Source organism: Camponotus floridanus, unplaced genomic scaffold (genome assembly GCF_003227725.1).
Source record: "Camponotus floridanus strain SB8 unplaced genomic scaffold, Cflo_v7.5 scaffold74, whole genome shotgun sequence".
Taxonomy (NCBI): domain Eukaryota; kingdom Metazoa; phylum Arthropoda; class Insecta; order Hymenoptera; family Formicidae; genus Camponotus; species Camponotus floridanus.
Genome location: NW_020229843.1, coordinates 112,834 through 137,697, shown reverse-complemented (window position 1 = coordinate 137,697; position 24,864 = coordinate 112,834). Strand labels below are relative to the sequence as shown.

At 35.0% G+C, this 24,864-nt stretch overlaps 5 protein-coding genes across 9 annotated transcripts; 4 read left to right on the top strand and 1 right to left on the bottom strand.

Moving 5' to 3' along the window:
• The first annotated feature begins 2,822 nt into the window (after positions 1-2,822).
• LOC105253773 (RING finger protein 207) lies at positions 2,823-8,382 on the top strand. Of its 4 annotated transcripts, XM_011262043.3 has the most exons (9): positions 2,823-2,999; positions 3,178-3,507; positions 3,962-4,110; positions 4,209-5,020; positions 5,440-5,784; positions 5,853-6,135; positions 6,250-6,639; positions 7,026-7,312; positions 7,400-8,382. In XM_011262043.3, exons 2-9 carry the CDS (start codon positions 3,299-3,301, stop codon positions 7,625-7,627), a joined length of 2,703 nt encoding a protein of 900 aa, XP_011260345.1. In that variant the 5' UTR covers positions 2,823-2,999; positions 3,178-3,298; the 3' UTR covers positions 7,628-8,382. The 4 variants fall into 4 exon arrangements, 3 of the variants coding, with proteins under 3 accessions (XP_011260345.1, XP_011260344.1, XP_011260343.1); XR_889401.3 differs by lacking the exon at positions 7,400-8,382 and having other exon boundaries at positions 6,250-6,842; positions 7,026-7,097; XM_011262042.3 differs by having other exon boundaries at positions 7,029-8,382.
• Positions 8,383-9,751: 1,369 nt separating this feature from the next.
• On the bottom strand, positions 9,752-12,122 carry LOC105253772 (poly(A) RNA polymerase, mitochondrial). The gene is made up of 6 exons (XM_011262040.3): positions 11,945-12,122; positions 11,295-11,725; positions 11,013-11,222; positions 10,727-10,941; positions 10,389-10,609; positions 9,752-10,313 (listed from the first exon to the last, which is right to left on the bottom strand). Exons 1-6 carry the CDS (start codon positions 12,084-12,086, stop codon positions 9,781-9,783), a joined length of 1,752 nt encoding a protein of 583 aa, XP_011260342.1. The 5' UTR covers positions 12,087-12,122; the 3' UTR covers positions 9,752-9,780.
• Positions 12,123-12,777: 655 nt separating this feature from the next.
• LOC105253771 lies at positions 12,778-14,904 on the top strand. Of its 2 annotated transcripts, none has more exons than XM_011262037.3 (4): positions 12,778-13,108; positions 13,567-13,721; positions 13,799-13,988; positions 14,170-14,904. In XM_011262037.3, the coding sequence occupies exons 1-4, from the start codon at positions 13,031-13,033 to the stop codon at positions 14,209-14,211; spliced, it is 465 nt and encodes a 154-aa protein (XP_011260339.1). In that variant the 5' UTR covers positions 12,778-13,030; the 3' UTR covers positions 14,212-14,904. The 2 variants fall into 2 exon arrangements, with proteins under 2 accessions (XP_011260339.1, XP_011260340.1); XM_011262038.3 differs by having other exon boundaries at positions 12,779-13,108; positions 13,802-13,988; positions 14,170-14,903.
• Positions 14,905-16,496: 1,592 nt separating this feature from the next.
• On the top strand, positions 16,497-17,592 carry LOC105253770 (larval cuticle protein A2B-like). The gene is made up of 2 exons (XM_011262036.3): positions 16,497-16,713; positions 17,040-17,592. Exons 1-2 carry the CDS (start codon positions 16,702-16,704, stop codon positions 17,433-17,435), a joined length of 408 nt encoding a protein of 135 aa, XP_011260338.1. The 5' UTR covers positions 16,497-16,701; the 3' UTR covers positions 17,436-17,592.
• A 2,042-nt stretch (positions 17,593-19,634) lies between these two features.
• LOC105253769 (pupal cuticle protein Edg-84A) lies at positions 19,635-20,855 on the top strand. The gene is made up of 2 exons (XM_020028269.2): positions 19,635-19,724; positions 19,968-20,855. Exons 1-2 carry the CDS (start codon positions 19,713-19,715, stop codon positions 20,724-20,726), a joined length of 771 nt encoding a protein of 256 aa, XP_019883828.2. The 5' UTR covers positions 19,635-19,712; the 3' UTR covers positions 20,727-20,855.
• Positions 20,856-24,864: the final 4,009 nt, after the last annotated feature.

Genomic DNA, 24,864 nt, shown 5'->3' with positions numbered 1-24,864 from the left:
TAATTACAAGAATTATAATATTGTAAAATAAAATATGGATTTAATTAAAAAAAGGTTAGGGGTTTAAATAAAATATTTTATGAATTATTTGTATTTATGTATTATTATATTGTTGGATACATTATACATATTTATAAGCATTATGTAAAATAAAAAATAAATACTGTATCACTATATATAATGTAAAAAAATAATGACACATAAAAACGAATTAATGCGAAAACAAATGTTTGTATAGATATTTATGTAATTTTTGAACATTATATTTTTTATTTATAGAGAATTTTTTTTTAGAAATGGAAAACTTTTAAAGTAATTAATTTTTCAAGAATTTACTACATTGGAAGTTTTTTAAAAATCTGAAATTTTTAATAACGATTGATGTTCGTATCTTTTTCAATAATAGTCAATAAATTAGCTATAATTTCTTAAATTATGTTCGGAAAATGATCAAAAGCTGAAGGATTAGAAAATCTTACAGAAGATATAAAATGAATATAATATGAAGATATAGAGATATAAGTAAATAACAATAAATGGAGATTTTAACTAATTCTATTTTAACGAGAAGTGAAATTTTTTTAATAGATTTGATATACAAAATAAAATTTTTAAATTATATTTTAACATTGCTAAGAAGAAATTTGTAATTTTTTTTTTTTTTTTGATAATAACACGTAATTTCAATGAATTTAAAATATTTTATATTTTTAATGTATATATATTGTACATAATATACGCAATGTAAAAGACAGAATAAGCCGCAAATACATCAATGGTGAGCAATGGTGGTTAAACCGCGACAATGGAAGTGCTTGCTATGAATTGACCGTAAAGCGATGAATAGGAAACTTTACGACGCAGAAATTACAAAGCCCATGGTCTGGAATTCTTATGAGAATGCAGAAGGAATTATATCCAATCGAGAGGCTGCAATATCCTCTTTTAATATACAATTTCGCGATGAAAGGAGAAAACGCGAATATCTAAAACTCTCTTATTATCTTATAAATTATCTTCCATTATATCGCAAATATTTTTTTTTATTAACTGCGATTCGAGCGAAAATATATTGCGATTGTTAATTCGATCGCGTTTAATTAATTCAAAATTTTTTTTCAACAATATAAAGGAAAAATAACGGGATGATGGATCGAGTAATGGATAGAATGCAATTATATCTTTATTCTCGATAATCAAGCAAGCTCAGAATTCAAGCGTGGAGAAAACTCGAATCGAGATGCATAGGTGAGAGGATAATTGGTAACTGGATAATTGAGATTTAACTAGGAAACGAGAACGCTTGCAGTCAAATGCGACACGATGTGAAAAGAAAGTTTGATCGCAATCTCTCTCAATCTATTTTACAGAGATGCGTTTGTGGAGCGACAATCAAATTTATGCATCTACGGGTCACAAAGTTAGAATATATTCTCTGTCGAGCTGGACAGAATACGAAAAGGTCACGTAAAATCGACTCCCAGATCCGTTTGAGGAGATTACATGTATTGTAGGGTAATGGAACGAGCTGGAAAAACTGCTGCATAATTGTGTTGGAGATGAGGAGGTTAACTCAATTAATCAAAATAAACTAGCAATTGATTAGAACGAAAGAGAAAGAGAGTTTTCGCAGTAATTCTGAAATTATTCAAATAGAGAGAGAGAGAGAGAGAGAGAAAGAGAGAATAGGAAAGATAGTGATTATTCCGCGATTTAAATGAAATTTAGCGATTATATGAATTATTATTTTGATATATAGATAAAATATATAAATAATAAGATAAATAAATATGTAGATAAATATATAAATAATAAGAGAAATAAATATATGGATAAATATACATAATAATAAAAATGTCGCTTCTACCATCTAATTTATTTTCTAATTTATTTATTTTTGTATTTCAGTATCTCATTTCCGTTAAGGAGAGCGCTTTTCATGGATAAAATAAAAAGTAAGATAACATGAAAATAGAACGATAATAGAGAGAGAAACGTTTCTTTGTGCCTGTATGTGATGTATATAAAATACAAGTATCGTGTGTCAAAAGGCGCAAGTCCTAGTCTCAAATACGTGATGTATTCTCCGCAGATCTACTAGTTTATTTCGAAGAATTCTTTTTAAAGGAGAAAGGATGAATCACCTGACTGTGAAGAAAATATATAAACATTATATAAATGTATGTTCTCTACATTATATACATTATATTCTCTTCACATGTATGTCACATTGAGGAGAATATAACGTACGTTATAGAAAAACAACTAAATCATCAAACATCTAAAGAAAGAAAAAATTAAGTGATTGATGCATTTTTTTAGATACTGTTCTCCTGGCCATTTGCTTACACCTTCTTGCACCAATATCGCCACCATGTATACATCTGTATGTCTACGTACATAAATATGTACACAACGTTCGCGTACATAAATATGTACGCGAACGAGGGTAGTGCAGACTGCGGAACGGGGTGGAAATGAGAAACGAAAGGGCGAGCAAACCGGGGGTCGACTCTTGCACGAATTTCTCTATACATTATATATATATATATATATATATATATATATATATATAAAATATGTATGTATGTATATAGCCCATACAGCACACAAGAAGGCCAAAAGACATCTAAGACATCTTAAAGATGATAAGATATCTTTAAATTGTTTTTTCGACATCTAAAGGACGATAAGACGTCTTTAAATTGTTTTCTTAGACATCTTTTAGAGATATGTGTTGTCTGAATACATGTATCGCATCATATATATATAACACACGCATCTCTTATATATACATATATATATAGGGGCGGGAAAAGGGTGGTAGGCGCTTCACGATGGTGACGTCAGTGCTCAGTAATCGTCAGTTGCGCAGAGACGCAGAGGCTGGTTGCCGCGAGCGCGCGCTACGTCAGAATGACGGGTCGAGTGAGCAGCAACTGATAAACCACCCTCTCTGGTCGGGACTCTCTGCGGGCGGGCCGACGCTCCGTCTAAGGGTAAACATCATATTCTAGACGTGTTTTCATCACTCTAAACTCCTGCCTCCTGTGTCCTGTTATCCGCGATCATCGCGGATCATCCCGTCATCGCGTGGACCGCCGTTTGTCCATGTTGCTTCGTGGTAAGTTACGTGCGCGCAGCATCCCAATAAACCGCATCTGTTCTCTGTTGCAGAGAGGTACAGAGACAGGCGAGCATGGGACAGGGAGCGGTGTCGTGAAGGAGGGCGGAGGAAGGCGCGCGTCGTGGTCCGCGCGCGCTTGCGATTAAGGGTGGCCGAGTGACACCGACGACGATGGCGAGCTCGGGCTCGGCGGTCGGTGACGGGGTCGGCGACGATGGCACGACGGGCGTGCCGGGCGGCGGGCCCAGGAACCCTCTCACCTGCGGTATCTGCCACGACTACTACAAGGAGCCCTGTCTACTCTCTTGCTTCCACACCTTCTGCGCACGTTGCATACACGGCCCGCACATCGATGGAACGATCAAGTGTCCCATCTGCGGGTAGATAACAATGCGATGTCCAGTGATTGAGATTCGCGCGCGCGCGCGCGCGCACACATACACATATGTCGTTATCCTTCTCGATTAGACTGAAATTAAATTTCAATTCATCATAAAATTAAATATCCTTAAATATTTATTTTATATATTTATATGATTATATCTGTAATATTCTAAATACAGTGAAAACTCAACAAAAGCTTAACAAAAAGGTTTTATAGACACACAATACACTTTTATTATTTACAATTATTCATTAAATGCAACAATAAGATATTTATGTTTGCTTCAAATAATTCTCATTGTGTTATAAGTTTAATATCATTCATTGTTTACGATTTCTTCATTAAAATCCGTTTTTCGATGAATAAATATTCTTATAATTATATTCATAAATAATTGATGTATAATAATATCGCACGCAATTTTCTAATATTCTATGATATATACATAGGCAACAGACGCAATTAAAGGATGGAGCGCAGTTACCACCGCCCGATCAGCTGATACATCAATTGGTAGAATTAGCAAACTCTGAAAATCCACCATGTGCCAATTGCGACAAACGCGACAAGTCCACGATGTTCTTTTGCACAACGTGCGGTACGTTTTACGGAGATATTTATATATTTTTTTCGTTAACATGTATCGATCAGATCTCATTAGATACGTAAAGAAAAAGGAATTTCACCTGTTTACAGGACAAGCGCTGTGCACCCACTGCAGAGAACACACCCATCGCGCCAAGATGTTCTCCACCCACGAGGTAGTGCACATGAGCAAATGCGCTAAGGATACTCAACGTCGTTGTCCGAGCCACGGGGAGCAGTATATAATGTACAGCCAGACCGCCAAATGCATGCTATGCGCCACGTGTTTCCGCGACACGCCCACGGACGCGCGGGTGCACTGCGTGGACATAGAAAGTGCCTGGCAACAGGCCTCGAAGAAGATGGAGCGCGCGGTGAATTCCATCTGCGAGCTTCAGGCCGGCATCAGGGACGGTGTGCTGGCGCTCAAGTCTCAGCTAGACGAGCTTCGCCACAGTCTTGAGTCCGAGAAGCGTGCTCTAAGCGCGTTCTGTCAGGGCATGCAGGAGGTCATCAACAAGACACACGCATACGTACTCACGGAATTGCAACGTCAGTTCGAAACCAAGGAGCGTATGGTGCGCGCTCAGCTATTATCACTAGGTAGCGCGTTACCTGTTCTGCAGATGCACCTGATGCTGTGCACCGCGTTCACCAGCGGTGCGACCAAGTATCAGTTCCTCGAATTGTCGCATCCCATGCTGGAGCGGCTGAGCCGCGTCGCGCAGCTCGGTCATCCGTCGCGACCGCCCCTGCTCGCTGCTCACATCAGGACGAATTATCGCGCCGATTTCGCCCGCGCCCTGCAACCCTATATAGGGCAAGCGCAAGCCACGAAAGCCGCCGCCGCTGCCGAATCCTTGTACGATCAAACATCAGTCGGTCATACGTTGAGCCAGTCAGCGGAATCGCAAATGCTTCAGGTGCGGATGAAACGAGATGAATGTTATTGATGATGATAATGATTCTCATTGTGATCGTCTTTACTTTTGTATTACGAGTTTCCTTTTCGCTGCTATTCTCTCGCGCACATTTTCTCCCGTGTAAGTATTTTTTTTATTCAGGATTTTAGTCGATATATATTATACGATGTGTGGCTTGTACTGATTGTGTATATGATGGTAATTGTAGTAGTCAGAGAAAAAGAGAATAGAGGAGTACTCCTTATAGCGTGTCGATTAATATATCTTCAGCGGAATCGAGTTTACGGGATCTTTAGATTATTAGATAGCTCGTCATATAGTCAATGATGAAAGTTAATACAGAATGCGAATGTAAGATCGTTGTAATGTGTTGTACATCATTCACGTTTTCACATGTCAGGAATACGTTTTCCTAACAGAACAGCAAGACTGCTCAGAGACTACCGTCGAAGAGCGGAATTGATGGCGGTCCATTTTCCAATCATTGTCGGACCTTCGATACCCAGTTAAAGGAACTGAGTCAACAACTAATGACAGTAAAAGAACGGTTGGGTGAGCTGCAGCGAGACGTTTCCGTCTTGAAGAGAGCAAATACTCCGCCGTTAGGTACACGTTATGATCACGTGGCGAGGGATTGTCGCGTGTTAGAACAACAATTGGAGCATCATCAGATAGAACTGGAGCGACTCAGAAATGTCTTTGATGCTCTTTGGGAGGAGCAAGTATGTAGGATTCACATAGAAAAGGAAATATTTCATTCACAGGTGCGTTTTTCTCGTCAAGTTCTTGTTGCATTTCTTTCTTTCTATCTTTTTGTAATTTCTATTTGTAGATGAACGATATATTATCGTTGAGAAGCGAAGTGAAGAAATTGCAAGCGCTCGCTCAGCACCTGGAGCCCTTTGTAAAATCGTTTTCCACGGGCATCAGCGCCGGAGAAGTGAGTCTGGCCGCAGCGGACGCCGCCGACAATCAGCATCTACAAGCTCTGCTGGATCATCTGGCGCGTCTACAGATGCAGGAACCGCCGCCACATCCGCAAGCTCAACCGACCAAGGAACATCGTCATCCTCGTAGCACTGCCACGAGTGCCGACAATGCGCTATATATGAAGGGTGAGAGAAAGTATATCTTTCAATGTTCCTTAGATCGATAAAATGACAAAGTCGTCAAGTCAGATTTGTTGTAAAATTTGCATTAATTAGTCTTAGCAAAATCTTTGTTCACAGAAACAAAGGAAATCCCGACGCGATGTCGCACACCATCCGGCGGTGTAGGCGCCGTATTGGACTCGAGCGGCAACATAGTCGTGTATGGAACAGCCAAGTCAACCGATCCGAAGAGGGGTGTGCTCAGCCAATTGATAGAAAAGGCCAGAACGCAAAAGGAAGATCGTAAGAAATCACCTGGCAGAGAGGATGGTCGTGATCGCAGTCAGAGTCGGCGCTCGCGTAAATCGCCCGACAGCGCGAAGCCGAAGACGCCGCCCGGACATTCGTCTGGTAGTAAGATGCGATCGTTGTATCGCTCCTTAAAAAGCGGCACTGGCGATACATCTGCCGAGGGGCTCGATCAGGCAGAGAGGTGTATCGATTCGCAGCAAGCGCAGTCTCATATCGGTAAGACTGAGAGAATCGCATCGAATCGTCTTGCGCAAACAAATACTGATACATTATGACACACAGGTCTTCCTTTGTAGTCCACTGGGAAAGGGGAGGGGGGGCATGGGCGGGGGCGAAATATCGGTTTAGACTTAGAGGCGATAAACGTCCGACAACCAAATACATAAAGTCGCTCACCGTTCGCAGCACACAATATATATGTAAATATACATTAAAAGATAAAAGATGTATATAACATCTATCGCGCATTTTTTACAGAAGTTATATAAGTGTCTTTTTTATATAAGGTTTTATTTGTCGTTGAATTTTCATTGAATCATGCAATTGCCTTGACTGAATAAGAGATTCGAGATAGTCCTCTAAGAAAAGACACGTGCTTCCAGCAGGAGATGAAGGGGAATATCAACGAATCTCGGAGGCCTCGAGTATGGGTGAGGCCAAGAAGCGCGTGCAGGCGCAGGTGCATGCAGTGCCGGCGGATGAACAGATACCAGCAATTCCTGTTAGCGGCAAAGCTTCCAAGATCTACCCAGCTAGCGATTCCGAGGAGTTGTTTTACGAAGGTGCGAAGGCAGCCAGCGATGCGAGAAGACGGCGACGCGCTAGCTGCGACAGCCTGAGCACGACTGGTTCCGGCAACAGCAGGCGATCGAGCATCGCCGATGGGACGGTAGGTCAATCCATCGCACAGGACCCCCGGAAAACCCTGGTCGTTTTGATCGGACCGACGTCACGGACGTCGTCGTCTCTCGTACAGAAGCAGCGTTCCTGGGAGACGTTTCCGCGGCCCAAGAGCAAGCGCGGCAGTGGCGAGGGGGCAGGAGTGGGGGCGTCGTCCCTAGGCCAGCTGAAGAAAGCGGACAGCTTCGAGGGTCACGAGGAGGCGGTGCGCACTTTGGTAGCGGCCGTGCAGGAGACGCGGTCCCAGCTGCGACATCACCATCTGCATCATCACCGTCATCATCGTAAGAGCAAGACGAATTAATAAGGCACTTTCCGTCATTTTCGATCCTTTTGCAGCTCCTCCTCTTTCCGCGCAACAGAGTAATATGAAGAGTTATTTGTCAGAGGGTATCTCGAATAGATATCCGCGCGAGCCTAGATAAAGAAAAAATTATCGAAAGACTAAACACGCCGTGCCCCAACGTGGCTTAAATATATACTTGTTATTTATTAGCAATGGAGCGCGTATTGTTACGAGAGCCGACAATTGTCGGTTTTTCGAAGATTTTGGACATTCTACTGATATTATATAATAATAATAATAATAATCATATAAAAATATATGAAAACACAATAATGAAAAAAGTCTATTGCGCGATATATGAATATCTGTCAAAAGAAAAAAAACATAGTCGTTGAGAAGCACCTTCGAGACAAGTGCACTTTCGTCTTTACATTACTTTTCGAGAGACTCAAATTTCTTTCAGATCCCGACCAAATGATGTATTTGTATTATCCAGAGTTTTCGAGATTTATATTATGTGTGTGTCTCGTATGTCAGAGTTGTACCGTGTGCGACGGCATGCAACTCTCGCGGACACTTTTTATAGCGATTTTAATTGCACTTGATGGTGAAAAAGCGCCGAAGGTCAGTATCGCTGCCTATCTTGTAAATCCGACGTTAACGGAAAAAAAAGAAGAGTACGATCGTGCGTTATATGCTACTCGTATTGTTGATTTGCGACTTGCCTGAGACGGTTGATAACATGTAGAGCCTTGATTAGGGATAGCGAAGAAGAAAAAAAAATGTTTTCAGATTAAGAAACGCGCGTATATAATGTACAATAATTGCAGAAGAACGGTTGACATTGCAATTTAAATTGTATCTAACCAGATAACATTTATCTCGGTTTTACCTTGACGCATATCATTTCGATTTCGTTATACGAAAAGAAATTTCGTCTATATTTTTGTTTTTCCGTTAAAATTACACGAATCTCTACTGAATCATTTTATACGAGATTTTGAAAAATTTTTTTAACGTCAACGAATCGGATGCATAGTCCAGAAAAGTACGTCGCGCAATTCGATCGATCGAATAATCGGTAATACTTATAGTTAGTATAAACAACACTGCCAATCTCACGATACGTTACGAATTTAATCGACGATATTTGTTCGCGAAGGATAGCCTAATTCGAGCGCGTTTACTCGTAATCGCCAATCGCATTATAAATTCATATCGCCCTTCGATGGATGTCTCGTCTCTCGTCGCGCGGGCGCTTCACGATCATACGTTATCGATTGTCACGTAACGATAATATTCACGATTATCTAAAGCGAGAAATATACGCAAAATACGTATAATCGGTGTTACGAGGAATCGGCTCTTCCTTGTGAAAGTCAATACGATCGTTAATCGTTGTTTCGAATTTAATCGAGAACGAAAATTTATAATCTTCAGCGAGGATTATAATGAACGTTCTTATTATAGCGAATGTACACTGTAAGCATGTATGAGAAATGTCGATTTGCTGGTATAGTAAAATATATACAAGTTAATAAATATATCCTTGATTTATATACCGCATCTGTGTACTGCATATGAAAGGTATGCATAGTTTTCTTTTTAATTTTACAAGTACGGTTGTATATCATGTGTGAAATGAGAGATATGCAGTTCAATATATATGTCAAATTTTATCAATTGTTGCATATAGAATTAAAAATTTTGATGGATAAAATACAAAAAAAATATTTTAGTCAATATTTGAAAATATCCAAAATATAATAGGAATATAACAGTTTCCTAATAAATTAATCCGGTAATTGATCGCAATATGTTGATACATGCTCGTTTACGATTTATGTATATAATTAATGTCAATATTTTATATACATTTTTCTCCTATTTTCACAATGCACATATTATGGTACAGTACATACAGTACATCAGTACATACTGATTGCAACAAGTTTCTCCATATCTTCTTTTTAGTTTGTTTTCTTCTCGCATAAAATGTCTCTGACTTTTTAACACCATCATTAGATAATATCCCAAATCATTGATATAAAAAAATTGTTGCAAGAATTGTATGATATTTCTGCAGAGATGAAATATATATATATATATATATATATATATATATATATATATATGTATATGTATATGTAACATTGCTATTTGTCTAAACACTATACTGTTTCTTTCTTCTTCTTCTTTTTCTTTGGCTGATTAATATCAACTTCGTTAACTTCAGAAATTTCATGGATCTCTTCCAAACTATTCGTGGTATTCTCTTCTTTCTTGTTATTTAACTTTATCATATTCATTATATCAATGTTTTTCATATTTAATAAAGCCGCAAGCCCCCAATTGCTATTTCTAGAGTTGTCAGTAGTCTCTAATATGTATATCGCATCGTGCGCCTTTTCTGTTATACGATTTAATTCATAAATATTTACATTCTTGCACACGTTCAACGTCGTTTCCAAGGGATTAGTGATATGAAGCGCTGAACGCGACGGTTTCCGAATCGGAACTCCCTCGCGAATGCATATCCCCTTTGTGTGAAAGTCGAACGTTGAAATATAGTCGAAAAAACCATGCAGCAGTGATTCAAGATTATCTTGATTCGATTTATACTTGTATTCGGGCGGCAATTTTTCAAGATTCCGCAGAAAGGTGCAATCAATGCCATTCTCTGTACAACGAATGTCATCAGATGCTATAAAAAAAAACAGACATAGAAAAAAAATAGTTTATCAATTGCATATACAGATATTCTGATTGTCTTACTTACTAGCATACGTCTTCAATACTCTTAAGGATGGCAGTATATTTTTCTGTTGTAAGTAGAAGAGCACCAATAATGAAAGGGAGAAATTTGTTATCCATGGCCCTGGTACATCAGATGTTATCTCCTGATTCTTTGCCCATTTCCGTATTGCTGTAACAAGTGGTCTCACTCGCCAATCTATTTCTCCATATAAGTATAACAATTCGCACATGTATACAGCAGCCCTGAAAGAGAGACTACTTATTAATAATATGTCAATTTTTTGAAGAAATATATGAAAATATCCTTAATTCTATACATATATCTATATAGTATAAATTTTTAAATATAGTTTAGCTTACATGTTTGTTGTACTTAAGTCACATTCAATATTTGTATATTCATAAAGGAATTTAATTATAGGTACTCTAGCTTCTAGGATCTTTCGTACATTACAAACTCCAGGGATAAAATGCTGCATAGTACTTGCAAGTATTTCCATAAATTCTCTTGTTTCATGCCTTTCACTAAGTTTCATAGGTTTTGTATGAAATACTAATCTACTCGCGGCATTGTTCTATATAAATGTTACATCTTATTAATATTAAAATCATAAGAATTTAAATGAATTAAATATTATATATTTACTTCCTCAATGTTATCGGGAAGAAGAACTAAATCAAGATCACATCTTTTCCTCCCAAATCCGTTCAAAGAAGAACCAAATGGTAAAACTTTTGTATTTTGAAATAATCTAGAAAAATATTGCTCTAAATGATAAGCAGTATGAAATCTCAGTCTTGTTTCTAAATCGTTTAGTTTTAATGCCTCATATAGATCTATTATTTGCCCTGATATCTAGAAATTAAAAATATAAGTTTTAAATAATGCTAACATATAATGTAATAAATATAATATTAAAAATGTTACCGATTTTGCATTTTGTAAGAAATTTGCAATCTCTTTTTCAGTAGGACATATGCAACCATTTTCTGTAGATAAGAATATCTTTTTCTCACTATTTCTCTTGTGACATACAAACTTTCCTTTGCGGAACCAAAATACTGATGACTTTACAGGAGCGACAAAGTCTCCATCCATAAAGGAAGCAGATGAGATAATTTTATTTACTGATACTATATCTTTAAATTCAACCAAAATATAATTATGTTGCTTGTTTTTTTGGTAATGGTGCATACTTAAAACATCTCCAAATTGAATACAATAACTCTGGAGATCATCTTGTGAATTCAACGAGTATACCTGTACCAATATACTTCGACGTGCCTGATCTCTTCTCTTGGTAATTGTATTTTCAAACGTATTGTTAATATTTAACGAATCTATTCTCTTTCCTAAGCCTGCAAAAACCCAGACAGATTATGTCATTATGTGAATAGATGTAAATAATTACAATATGAAAGAAAAAAATTATTATTGACATCGAAAGATCAAATCATGTATTCGAAAAATAATTATAATAAAATTAACATAAATTTCTGCTAAAAGAAAAGATTACAGTATGAATTATTTGAGAGTTTATAGGTTATATGCTAAAGTTGTTTATATATCTGACTTACTTTGTTTGAAGTTTCCTTGTATGAAACTTGATAGTGAAGCGTGTTCTCGCGTTTTTAATCTCACCATACTCGTCGCGAATTTATAATAACAGTGATTTAATAAAAAGACAGAATTTAAATTAACTCGATTGAAAAGCGCCATTTTTAAATAAGCGCCTCTCTACATGTGGCACGTGTATGTTCATTCAAGGTACCACACTATTTGACACTATTATTTGATAGTGTCTCTTTTGAAAAGCACACTTCTTTGTCGATTTTGCCTGATTATTTTAGAGAATCTTAAATAAGAATCTGATCATGCTAGTCCGATTATTTTTTTTATTTTGTGCCAATTAGTTTATTTCTCTTTCACCAATGTGAATGAGTTTTACCGACATTTAAAATTGGCGCCAATGTAAATACGTGCGGTAAATGGGTCTGTTCTTTTCAGCTGCACTGTTGCACTAGTGCAATTGGTTAGAGTGAAAAAAAGTATGTTTGTCTCTTTCTAATTTATTGCACTAGTACAGCAGTGCAGCTGAAAAGAACAGACCCCTTGTATTTTCGTGAAGCGCGCGATATTTGAATTGATACTTTAATTGCAACTTATATAAACGCGTAAAACTAGTCGATCGATAGCATGCAAGTCCAATTTCATTTAAAGAGTTATTAATTGTTGTATAAAATAATTAACAGTTTGCTCGCCGCAGCTTTTTACACGAGTTCTTGGTACGAATCTGAATTTCTTTTGACGAATTATAGGATTTAATAAGGCTTAAAACATGAGTGTACTCCATGATTATGTAATATTAAACATATATTATTAAAAATATTCCATAATATTAAAAATGAAAGATCAGAATACAAAAAGACATTTGTTGCAATCTCTCTGGATGTTTAATTGCGAAAATCGAAAGATAGTAACATCTGTCAAACGGCGCGTCTAACGTCAAGTGCGTCGCGGAAGACGCACCGACTTCGCAAACCGCAGACATTTGATAGCGGCGGCGATAAAAACGGCCTGATAACGGCCGATGCTGAATCGTGCGTCTCGTGTGAGATGTTCGCGACTTTTTCTTCTGGCACGGCGAGGAAGCGTTCACGAGCATGTCGAAATTGGGCACGTACGAGCTCACGCATCCGGAGTCGTTGTCAGAGCATCAACTCCGCGAGATCTTGAAGAATGTAAGTCTCGTCGCATAGGTTAAGTGTTTACAAACTCTACTCCGTAAAATACTTATCTGTTCCTGGTTTGATATCCATTTCATCCGCTTTTGTTGAAGCTAACACAAAGAAACTTCTCAAATTATTCAATCAATATTTTGGCAAATGATGAATATAGGTTAATCCAGAGAAGATGATTATAAATTTATATAGTTACAGTCTTTATATATTAATTATTAGAAAAATAAGATAAATAGCTTTTTAAACAAAAAAAAATAATGCAGTTGAATTTGTATTAGCTACAATTAATTTTTCGTCATAATTTACATTAGCAATTAATTTTTCATCATAATTTATATATTGCGATTGTATTTATATAAAGGAATGTTTGTATCATTGATATATTTGGATTTTTATCATTGGTATATTTGAATTTTAGGTATGTCTCTTAATTGCACACACATCTTCTTTCTTCACAGAATTGCATTGAGATTCTCAATTTTGAGAAATTATGTAAAAGTGAATTATTAGAAATGTATAGACGAGTTGCAATGCCTTTACCTCAACGACAAAGAAATGCTAAGATCTTAAATACAGAGGTAAATGTAATATCGGATAAATCTACAGTTAAAAGGTAGGTTCTAAGTAAAAAGAAAATCTGATTGCTAACAAAGTATACACTTGTTTATATCAATTTCTAATTTCTTTCAGTAGTAATGATATGCATAGCTTAGCTGCAGACTTAAACAAAGGAACTAAAAGGATGTTATCTCAGACAGACAGAAAGCTTTCTGTTAATGATCCAAAATCAGTGCATAAGAAAAATCAGTTGTATTCTGCGTCAAAAGTAGAAACTACTTACAATGGGATTAACAAACGTAGATGCAACGAACAAAATGAGGTATATCATGATTCTCTATAATTTAAAATATATAAATTTCTAGATGTTATAATTTCAATTTTAATTTTACCTTTTTGCACCAAGAGATCATAATTTATTCAATATAAGATTTCATAATTTAAATATATAAGTTATAATTTAAATATGTAAGTATAACAATGGATGTACTGAAATCTTTCAGGAATCAATAATGAAAAAACGTCAGAAGATTACATGGCCATAGATAATAATCTGTTTCTTTTTATTTGTTACTAGAAATTAAATTTTAAATATCAGTAGTAGAATTCTACAAATGAGGAATGTATGAGGAAAGTATATGAATGATGACAAATGTGTTATTTATAAAATATTCTTGTAAAGAATATCTTACTTAACATGTTGATTCATGTGGTAATGTGATTGAATGAGTTGATAGAGATATTGAGGTTATTGATAATTTTATCACATAATTACTTAATATTTTAATGATATATTAATGACACTGTTGTGATTCTGTGCAAAGTTTGACATTATGCATATATGCATATAATATACGCACACATTCAGACAAATAATACACATGAACAAATAGTGGCTATTAGTGGTTATTAGTGGCTTGATTTTTCTGTGTTTCACATTTGTGAAACTTAGACATTTTATGTTTATACAAATTTTATCAAGGAAATTTACTTTTTACGACAAATTATGGAATTATTAGATTTGGCAGCTGATAATAATAAACTTTATTATCATGTTTAATATATGTATTTGTATCATTGATATGTAATACTTCTTACTCGAGCAATTAGACAAATTGTACATATACTATACAAATTTCGATTTAAACATTAAATCAATAGTATTTCGAGATAAACAAATTGACAGAGATATTTTACTTAAGGTAATTTTATTTTCTTGCAATATAGATAAATAATGCGTTATTTAAAAATAATACATTATAATAATTAAATAATAATCTTATAAAAATATTTGTAATACATAAGATTGATCGCTTAAACACATCATGTATAGTGTTTTTATTATGATGAAAACATTGTCATTTGTAAATGCAAAATTTATTATTGAATCGATTGATTGTGCGATGCAAATCTGTATGTGATATTTCTATGCGAATAATGCATGAATGTATCCCATTTATATCAATAAACAGTACATTAAAATTACTTAAAAACGATCTATAGAAATGATACTTTGTATTATATGTTTCTATGTGACTATTATTTTTGTACAATGTACATGTATATATCATCAATAGTTATGTAAATGTACGCGTAAAATATCTTTTTCCGCGAGATACGGCAGGAGGAATGAAAGAAGAGGCACTACACAATATAACAATGTTGCATAAGCAAGCGAGTTTCACGGTCATGATCAGCGCTCGGTCTCTGTTAATTATACATACCGAATGACTCATCTCTGTATATGAAAGAAGAAGAGACGAGACAGAGATGATTCACACTCTTCATGAATCGACAATTTATCATGTCTCGTTGGGAACAATTCGATATTTTATATTATCTGTGATACAAGGAAACAATTTAAAGGAGGAAGAGAAATTCTTTCTTTTAAGAATTTATGAAAATTTTGAAATAAATGAAGTTTATAAAATTTTTTTTTTTTGAATCTTTGTTTATATGATTTGTACAGAAAGAAAGCGAATTAATAAAAAAGAAAGAAAAAAATTAATAAAGAAGAAAGAAAGATGATTCGTATAGAGAGTGAATTAATGAAAAAGAAAACTAAATTAAAAAAGAAAAAGAAAAGATCTTGCACCGCGAACTTTAGCATGCATTTTTATCAAACTTGCGTATCGTAAAATAATTTTGACACATTTTGCACAAAAGAAAGATTTCTAGTTTTATCAATATCGAATAAAAATGATTATGATAATTATATCACGTTTTTTTACACCTGAAAGCGAAATATGCGACTGTTTCACAAAAAAGGAGTGAATCATCCTTACACATTTGATATTCTCAGTTCGTCACATTCCTACGACGGAAGCGTTATATTTATGGCCGATACCAAAACCACTGGAATTACGCAAGAGTGAAAGCATCGGTACTTTAGAGGAGAATTATTTGTTTCTTTACGCCTTGTATTACGTATTTTTTTGCAGTCTTGAAAAAATATCAGTTACTGTTAAATCATACATGTCGTTTTTTTTTACTTTTAAAATTAATTTTCGAAAGCCTCGCTCAAGTTGATCTCGCCGCAGCACTTGTAATCATATCGCGTTAAAATTTAAAACTGGTTTCTCTTACGTATAATTTTTAAGATACGTATGTTTATTTCTGTATCATTATAAATTTCGAAAGGCAATTTCGTGGGACAAAGACTGGCGAGGAAGATATATCTGCTAATAGAGCGTTTATGCTATCATGATTCCATAGTAATGTCTGATACGTGATAATTTCGGATCCCGCAAACGTGATAATCACGATTAAACAATCGTATGAGGAATAAACCGATCAATATATTTTGGTGTTCGCGACTTTCTTCGTCGTTGATGCGCATAACAGAAAGTCGTAAAATCGAGAGCGAAATTTCTGTCATCACATCACGTACTAAACTACTTCGTAGGCTGTTTGCGATGCAACGAGGGATACCGATGATCACCCTGATGCTCCTATAAATACGTTTGTCATTGCTCGACTTAACGTCAGTCTTGTTCACGACACGTTTATTCATCTATAGAATCACGAGCAAAAAAATGACTTGCAAGGTACGCTAAAAATTATACATAGTGATATAAATTTTTATTTGGTCAATTCAAGTTTAGTGTATCTTTAAATCAATTTTTGAGAAACACATTAACTTCATTATAAAACGCAAAATTATGCAATCTTTTAATTTCACTTCGATGTAATGCATGTAATCAGCGATGTAAAATGTTCAAGTGTAATATTTAAAAGAAAGAAAAAAAATATATAATAAAATAATAGAAATTTACATTGAACTATTTTTTAAGATAATGATCTCTATTCTTTTTTTAATATATCTATCACCATGACGTTACACATATTACATATATATTGTATTAAATTATAGTCAGTAATCGTCCTAAGTGCAGCGGTGCTAGCGGTATGTAAAAGTGCAGTTGTTCCATCACCAGCTCTACCGGCCATTCCAGCTGTCCCAGCTGCAGCTGTTCCAATCGCCAAGCTTGGGATCGACAACACAGGTTTCGATCCTTATCCTCAGTACTCTTATGCCTACGATGTCCAAGATACGCTGACTGGTGACGCAAAGAGCCAGTATGAAAGCAGGAACGGTGACGTCGTCAGCGGTAGCTACTCCCTTCTGGAAGCTGATGGTACAAGACGCATTGTCGAATATACTGCCGACCCGGTGAACGGATTCAACGCCGTAGTTCGTCGAGAACCTCTAGTGGTGGCGAAACCCATCGTCAACGTTGCTGCACGGCCATTAGTTTATCAACCTTGATGGATACTTGTATAATATTATAATATCGGACAGCCACTAGTCATATTATGTATTGCTAAAAATTTTTAGCTGATTCTTATTAAAAATATTTTACAACCTGTATGCGAGAGAATTAATTTTGTTCTGTGAATAACTGTGATCCCCATCTTATGTGTTTATTTTCTCATATTATTTGTACACATTTTCGTTTTTTATATAATAGATTTTTTTCTTCACAATAGATTCTTTTTTGTTTAGTGTGAATTTGTTAAAAATTCATAAATTATTACGCAAACATGTACAATAATGCCATTAAATTATGTTGGACACATAAACTTCATGTGTGAATTAGAGTTACGAATAAACTTGCGTAAATATTATGAAGAGCATTTATATAGCAATTGTATGTTAAATATAAAATTTGAAAAAATTTAATAAAAGCTTATATATTATGTATGATATATTAAAATAGTTTGTTTTTTATATACTTATCCACAAAAATTTTTAAGAATATATGTAAAAAATGTTTTTTATACATGTTTTTATATAAAATTAAGGATTTAAACAATTATTGTATATAAAATTTAAAGATTTAAACAATTGTTTAAAGTTAACTCATATTTGATTTGATACGATAATATATGTATATGTATATTTTCTAAATCATAAAAGATGTAAAAAAATATCCTAGATTGTTTAAAAAAAATTTTATAATGCACTTTAATTTCTTGATTTCCACGCGATAGATTCTTTGATATTATTTTTTAATTTTTATTATTTCCTTATTAAAATAATATTTACGATAAAATTGATAGCATTTATGTTTTTTAAAGTTTGATTAAACTTATATTATACATATATATCGTTAATTTGTTTTGATAGACGATATTAAAATATGAAAGAAACTTATGTGAAAAAAGTATAAATAATTTCTATATTTTACATGTAATTTTTTAAATAATATTAATCATTTTAAATCGATTAATTAAATAGAATGTACCTGTTCATTTCAGAATTGAATATAGCAAATATAAACTAACATTAAACCAGATATAAGACTTCAATGATATTTTTTCCGGTATCACATTTTTCGAATAACACTAGAATTAATGAAAAAATTTGGAACTTGCAAAAATTAAAAAAATATTCACATTTATATCTACTAAATTTTAAATCGAAATGTTTTTTATATGCCATATACGGATATATGTATTGCTACGGAAAAAATAGCAGAGCAATAACGGTTAACGATTACGTCTCTGATCATTAACGCAATAGTACGCGCCGATTGATGTTGGCAGATTCATTGTCGTTCCCGCTGTGAATGTATAATAGAATTCGTCCGATTGTATAGAATGCGCTTTCGTCGAACGACCTTGATTGATCACCTATATTCGACATGTATTGGTACACGACACGCGTGAATGCGTGCGTAGCGTACGATTACGCGCCTATTTCGGTTATCAATCGTCTGTCTGCAATGGACAGATTGGCATTAAGCCAATGCATTCTCCTTTAAACATCGAAAAGTTGACAATTTTAAATTTTAATGTAATTATTAATATTTTTTAATATATGTAAATATTAGTTTTCTAAATATATTATATAAATATATAGAAGTTTTTAATATTATATGATAATAGAATATTAATTTAATATTAATTATAATAGAATAATTAAATTTAATATTAATATAATAGAACAATTAGTTTTAATATTCTATATTACATAGAAAAATTTAATATTATAACTCTTTATTATATCTTCAAATTACAGTGATGTTTTCTATCGAAATGTTTCCCATCACGCTTATTTCATTTTCATTCTAAATCTTCATTACTTCTTTTACAGATATGTCTTTGAATTTCGTGCATTTCATTGTCAGTTAGGATAAAAGCATTCAATGTACTCAAACATACGATTTCGTCGAACGACCTCGCGTCGTCGGCACATATTGGCATCCAAGTCGCGTGTATGCACGGGCGATATGAAGAAACGCATAAGTTTCGTACATACACAACGGGTCAAACATTGGTACAACATTACGGACTCCTTGTACATCGCAATGATTGTCACGGAGGTCACCGCACGGCCCCCGAGAAGAAGACATAGAAAAAAAGAACGAGAGAAACGGAGACAGAGAGCGATTAGGTGGGGCGCGGGTGGCATTGGCGCAAGTTTGGCTACAAGGAGCATCGTCGTCGTCGCCGATGACATGAACGTCGATGACAGCGTATAAAAGTACGAACAATCTTATCCCGGAGCATCAGTCTTCTGACAATCTTCTCGCAAACAAACATGGCCGGCACGGTAAGGGAAGCTGAAGAGACTACAGAATTAGAATTTTATTTCTAAAATTCTTATCTTTATATCGATTCTTATCTTTATCAATATGTCTAATTGTTGATTGAAATATCACAATCGTATATAAAAAGACATTTAGTTCATTACATCATATTAAAGTTACAACCCCCAATTTTTAGAAGTTAATGGAAAACTCCAATTTTGAAAAAGCAATCAAAATATCACTGATGATTATCGATGAATTTACAGCTCCTCTTCTTCTTGGGATTGACGGCGCTCGCTCGCGGAGCTTTGGTGCCCGCTGTGCTACCAGCAGCGGCGCCCTTGGCGAAGCTGGAGGAATTCGACGCGGTGCCACAGTACAGCTTCGCGTATGATGTGCAAGATGCGGTGACCGGCGACTCCAAGGCCCAATATGAGACCCGGAACGGTGACATCGTGAGGGGTAGTTACAGCCTGATCGAGGCTGATGGTACGCGTCGTATCGTCGAGTATACCGCGGATCCGATCAATGGTTTCAACGCGGTCGTCAGCAGGGAACCGGTGATCGCCGCCATCGCGGCGCCGCTTAGACCGGCCGCGTTGGCGCCGATCGCCCCGGTTGCTCCCATCGCCCCGGTCGCCCCGTCAATTCCCGCCAGCGGACCCGACTCCGACGTCGAGGTGGTCGAGGCCCGATCGTCGGGTATCTCGACACCGGCGAGGCGCGAGCAGGAGAGTCAGCGTCAGCAGTTCCAGCGGCTGCAAGAACAACGTCAACAGCAGGAGCAGCAATTGCAGGAGCAGCAAAGGCGATCGTCGAGATTGCAGCTCCAGCAACAGGAGCAGCAGCAGGACCGCCGACAACAGGCCGCATCTTTACGGGCCGGTCAGGAGCAACAGCCAACGGCGAATGCTCGATTCATCGGTCTCCCGGCCAGGGCGGTAGCCACTTATCCGACGTATCCCTACAGCATCGCGTATTCCTCGCCGGTCGCTTACGCTGCACCCCTCACTGGTCTCGCTTAGAACCTCTCATTAGCATAAATTTTATTTGTGTGTATCTCGAATTGCAACCAGTCCGCATCTCGTTGTTTTTACCCCAATTATATACGATGAAACTGAAATAAAAATTGTTTACCATGAGTTACTTATAAATGCACTGATTTTTTTTATTGTTTCTTCGATACAATAGAGATTCATGATGTCTGTTTTTATTTTGGAAAGTGCGCCAGATAATAATAAAGATAAAAAATAAGCCAGTCTGGTCGCAGTCGACTCTGTTCGATTACATCATTACTCGCGTGGGTGCGCGTAACAAATAAAAGTTGACGCACTCTGGACGTGCGTTGATCAATGTCATCGATGTCGCGGATTGATCGCTAACCGGTCGTTGGGCTGTCACATCGACGTTCGTGCGAGGTTCGATCCATCGCGCATACCAGTTATGTAAGCAATGGGCCCCGAATTCGTTGTTACGCGCGCCAGATCCCGGATTTCTGCCGGTGTGTTTACGCAAGAAACATACGGAGACACGTAACGCGACCTTCGATTACGTGCAACGCATTTAACTTCTAGTACCGAAAAAAAACTGAGTGTTATAATCGTTAACCATTTAATAGCCATCATAAATGGTGACATTTATTGATGTTTTTATTGGATACCTTTACTGTATCTCTCTTGATGAGTATCTCGTATCATAAAATCTCTGATTTTTTTAATGCACTTGTATGCCAGCTTTCTTTGGAATATCCTTATATGCAATCAAGATATATCAAAATAATATTAATCATTAAACGAAAACGTTTCAAATTAAATAAAAAGTAAAATTAAATTTCACGCAATACTTACAGGTTTTGAGTTAAAGTGCAAATTATTGTGATACCGTAAAAGAACTCGATTGTATGTTCTATATTTAAAAAATTTGCAGACTGATGCATAGAATTCTTTATCAAATAACATAAAAAAAAGGATATTTTTCGAATAATCCATTTTTTCTATCGAGAAAGTAGTAGAGGTCTATGTGAGTCAGACGCGCAAGTAGTTGCAATCATTGTACGTTCGGGCGTCTGATCAGTGAGTGACATGTACTACTGCAAAGGTTTCTCGAATAAAGTTTAATATAATAAATTAAAAAACAAAATACTTTAGACAATCTTTAATTATGTATACTATCTACTTAACATTTTGTCTACAAGTAATTAATCTGCACTTTGTTATATATAAAAATAGGATAAAAATAGAAAAATTAGAATTCATTATCCTTTATCCATTTCGTGCACGCTTGTCATAGCAAAAAATTTTATAATATATAATTTGCAATTATTTTATAATAATTTATTTTATTTTATAATATATAATTTATATAATTGAAAATTTTATAATATATAATTAATATAATATATAATATAATATATAATATATAATTAATTGTGAAAGAAGAGGACAATCAGTTATCAATTCAAAATTACATCAGAATTCACTCCATATGAAAAAGATTTTCTTTTTAAATAATAGGATATTCTTTGAACTTCTTTATATTTTTTATTTTGATCTTTTTTAAAATTACACTTACACATATGTGGCAAAAAATGATTAGTAATTTAAAAGTAAATTTAATCGATGCAAATTAATTGAAACTCAAATGTCGTTTAACGCGAGAGATTACGTAAGCTATTATTCGCGTGCGAAGGCAAACTCTCTCTTGTAGAAAAGAGCGACGCATACATAATTTCGAATTATACCTGCGAGAAAAGCGCGACGTTGTTCTCTGTCTCGGGGCATGTTAAAGTGGAATGCAGTTAACGAAAAGATCGCCGTCGGCGGAACAAAGAAAGGAGACGAGGACGAGAGTGTTTCGTGCGCGCGAATCGACTTTCACCGAACAGAAAACGCGACTGCAGCCGCGGCCGTCAAAGAATCACGCCCAATGTCACTATGCGGCACCTCGTAATTGCGTCCGTATTACGTGTACACGAAAGACCGGTTCACTTTTGGCAGACAGAGAAAGAGAAAAAGAGAGAGAGAGAGAGAGAGAGAGAGAAAGAGACCGGTCCGGAATTCCAGTGAGCAAAATCGTTGCGAATTGGACACACAGTTTTTTTTATCGATTTGATTGTATATGATCGCTTTCCGGTGGAGCATTTTAGCGGAAAACTGACGGATAAAATGTTTTTCTTAGATTTTGTTGAATTATATTATATTTTGTTGAATTATATATTATTTTATTTTTATATATTATATATTATTATATATTATTTTATTATTTTATTTTTATTTTTATTAATATAATATTTATATTATTATTATTTTATTTTTATTTGTATTTTTCTAATAATAATTCAAGTGAAAAATCTTAAATCTTTGTGGAAAAAAATAGAAAAACTCTTGTAGGAAATTTGTCTTGTCTTTTTCTTTCAACTCTAGATTATCAAACTTTAGATTACAAATTTATTGTAAGACGTAATCATGTATGTGTATGATTATAAAATCGTAAAATTACGTTGTTATTAGTGACTATCACTTTATAAAGCATGCACGTAGTATTTGTGCTAACTGCAACTACATCGTGACTGGAGTACATTCAATTTGATAAATTAAATAAGCAGAGCATATCACATTCACTTAGTATTTGTTTCAATTCATTAGTCTTTTAATTTTTAAGAAAATTTTCTATATATTAACAATTACCAATTTACTGTATATTAATAAATTATTTTATTAAAAGAAATCAATGATCTTATTTCTAATTAAATTTAAAAAGAGCATATTTTTAATGATTAAATGTAGAAAAATTATTTTCTTGCAATGTCTCTGTCTTAAAATATGAGATTTTGATTGCAACTCATTACAATTAATTAAAAATTTACGTCTGAAGTGATTTATCTGCAATGAGTCATAAAGTCAAATCGAAGCGGATGTAATATACTGTCTACTTTAAGCAGATATTCTCGATGAATGAGAGTCCTGTATATGAACGTCCCTCGACGAGATATACACTTGCCGATTAAGGTTATGCATTTTTTTATCATTTATTTACGCTTATGTAAATCAAGGCTACTGATGAAAGTAAAAAGGGGTCGCGTGAATATTGCATGCATTTAATGCATATCGAATGCTCCCCAAATACATTGTAAAATTATCTGTCAGTCGATCTTCTTACTTTCCATAAATCATCGTCGAAAAGCCGATTTGCGTGCGAGCTCTTTGCGAGTAACACATTTAACGTTAAAAATTTTTTTTGCCTTTATCATTTTTCATCGATGCATCCCGCGAAGTTAAAAGTATATAAACGAAACAAATGTAAATGAACCAAATGCCTGTCAAGGTAGTCCATCCATCGTTTATGTTCCCTGTCGGGTAAAAATGATGAAAAATGAGAGAGGAGAGAGAATTAAAGAAAGTATGCCACGTATTTATAAAAAAAGAAAATACATTATCGTTGATAAATTATTATTGTAAAAATGGAATAACGTTTCATGAGGTTTAAGTGATTAATTTTATATCAAGGTGGCACACAAAACTAATATATATTTTATTCATGAGAAATCACATTACGTTATGTATCACGTTGTTTGATTTGCATACAATGTTTTGTCATTGTCGCACGTATTTTTTTTTTTAATTGCTTTGTTTTCCACGCGTTTTAATGCGTACGTTATACTCTTTCCGCACGCGTAAATCGTTCGGATCGATTAATAACGGATTTATCCTCGTATACGAGACAAGAGACTATTGTGCTAACGAAGAGTGAATATTATATGAGATATAAAGTGAGAGCACACAAATACATAAATCGGTCCAATAAGTATTAATTAGGAACTGTAATATATCGCCATGAAGGAAAGTTTTTACACGATATAATACGTAACATGCTGATGGAACCCTCGAATTTGCATTTCTAATTGCCAGTTTCGCAGTCGACATTGACGTTTACCTTTAGTTAAGTTTAATTGATTTCGTATCTCTGATTTCAACAGCAAAGAAAGCAATTAATAAATCTTTTCTCCGAAACTGTGTCTCCGGAACTGTTATCTCTCGCTCTCCTTCTCCATAATATAATTTCTTTAACATTCAACTCTGAATATTTATTGTAATAAATCAGAGACAATAATATAGATAGAAAAAGAAGAGAAGCAATGAGATTTCAATTCTCTCAAGAGTTCAA

Excerpts from the sequence above, each read along its gene's own strand:
- LOC105253773 (XM_011262041.3), top strand. The coding sequence starts at position 3,299 with ATGGCGAGCTCGGGCTCGGCGGTCGGTGACGGGGTCGGCGACGATGGC. Across the intron at positions 3,508-3,961 it reads ATCAAGTGTCCCATCTGCGG|GCAACAGACGCAATTAAAGG; the intron begins GTAGATAACAAT and ends ATATATACATAG. Across the intron at positions 4,111-4,208 it reads GTTCTTTTGCACAACGTGCG|GACAAGCGCTGTGCACCCAC; the intron begins GTACGTTTTACG and ends ACCTGTTTACAG.
- LOC105253772 (XM_011262040.3), bottom strand. The coding sequence starts at position 12,086 with ATGGCGCTTTTCAATCGAGTTAATTTAAATTCTGTCTTTTTATTAAAT. Across the intron at positions 11,726-11,944 it reads ACAAGGAAACTTCAAACAAA|GCTTAGGAAAGAGAATAGAT; the intron begins GTAAGTCAGATA and ends GGGTTTTTGCAG. Across the intron at positions 10,610-10,726 it reads GACTTAAGTACAACAAACAT|GGCTGCTGTATACATGTGCG; the intron begins GTAAGCTAAACT and ends TCTCTCTTTCAG.
- LOC105253771 (XM_011262037.3), top strand. The coding sequence starts at position 13,031 with ATGTCGAAATTGGGCACGTACGAGCTCACGCATCCGGAGTCGTTGTCA. Across the intron at positions 13,109-13,566 it reads TCCGCGAGATCTTGAAGAAT|AATTGCATTGAGATTCTCAA; the intron begins GTAAGTCTCGTC and ends CTTTCTTCACAG. Across the intron at positions 13,722-13,798 it reads GATAAATCTACAGTTAAAAG|TAGTAATGATATGCATAGCT; the intron begins GTAGGTTCTAAG and ends AATTTCTTTCAG.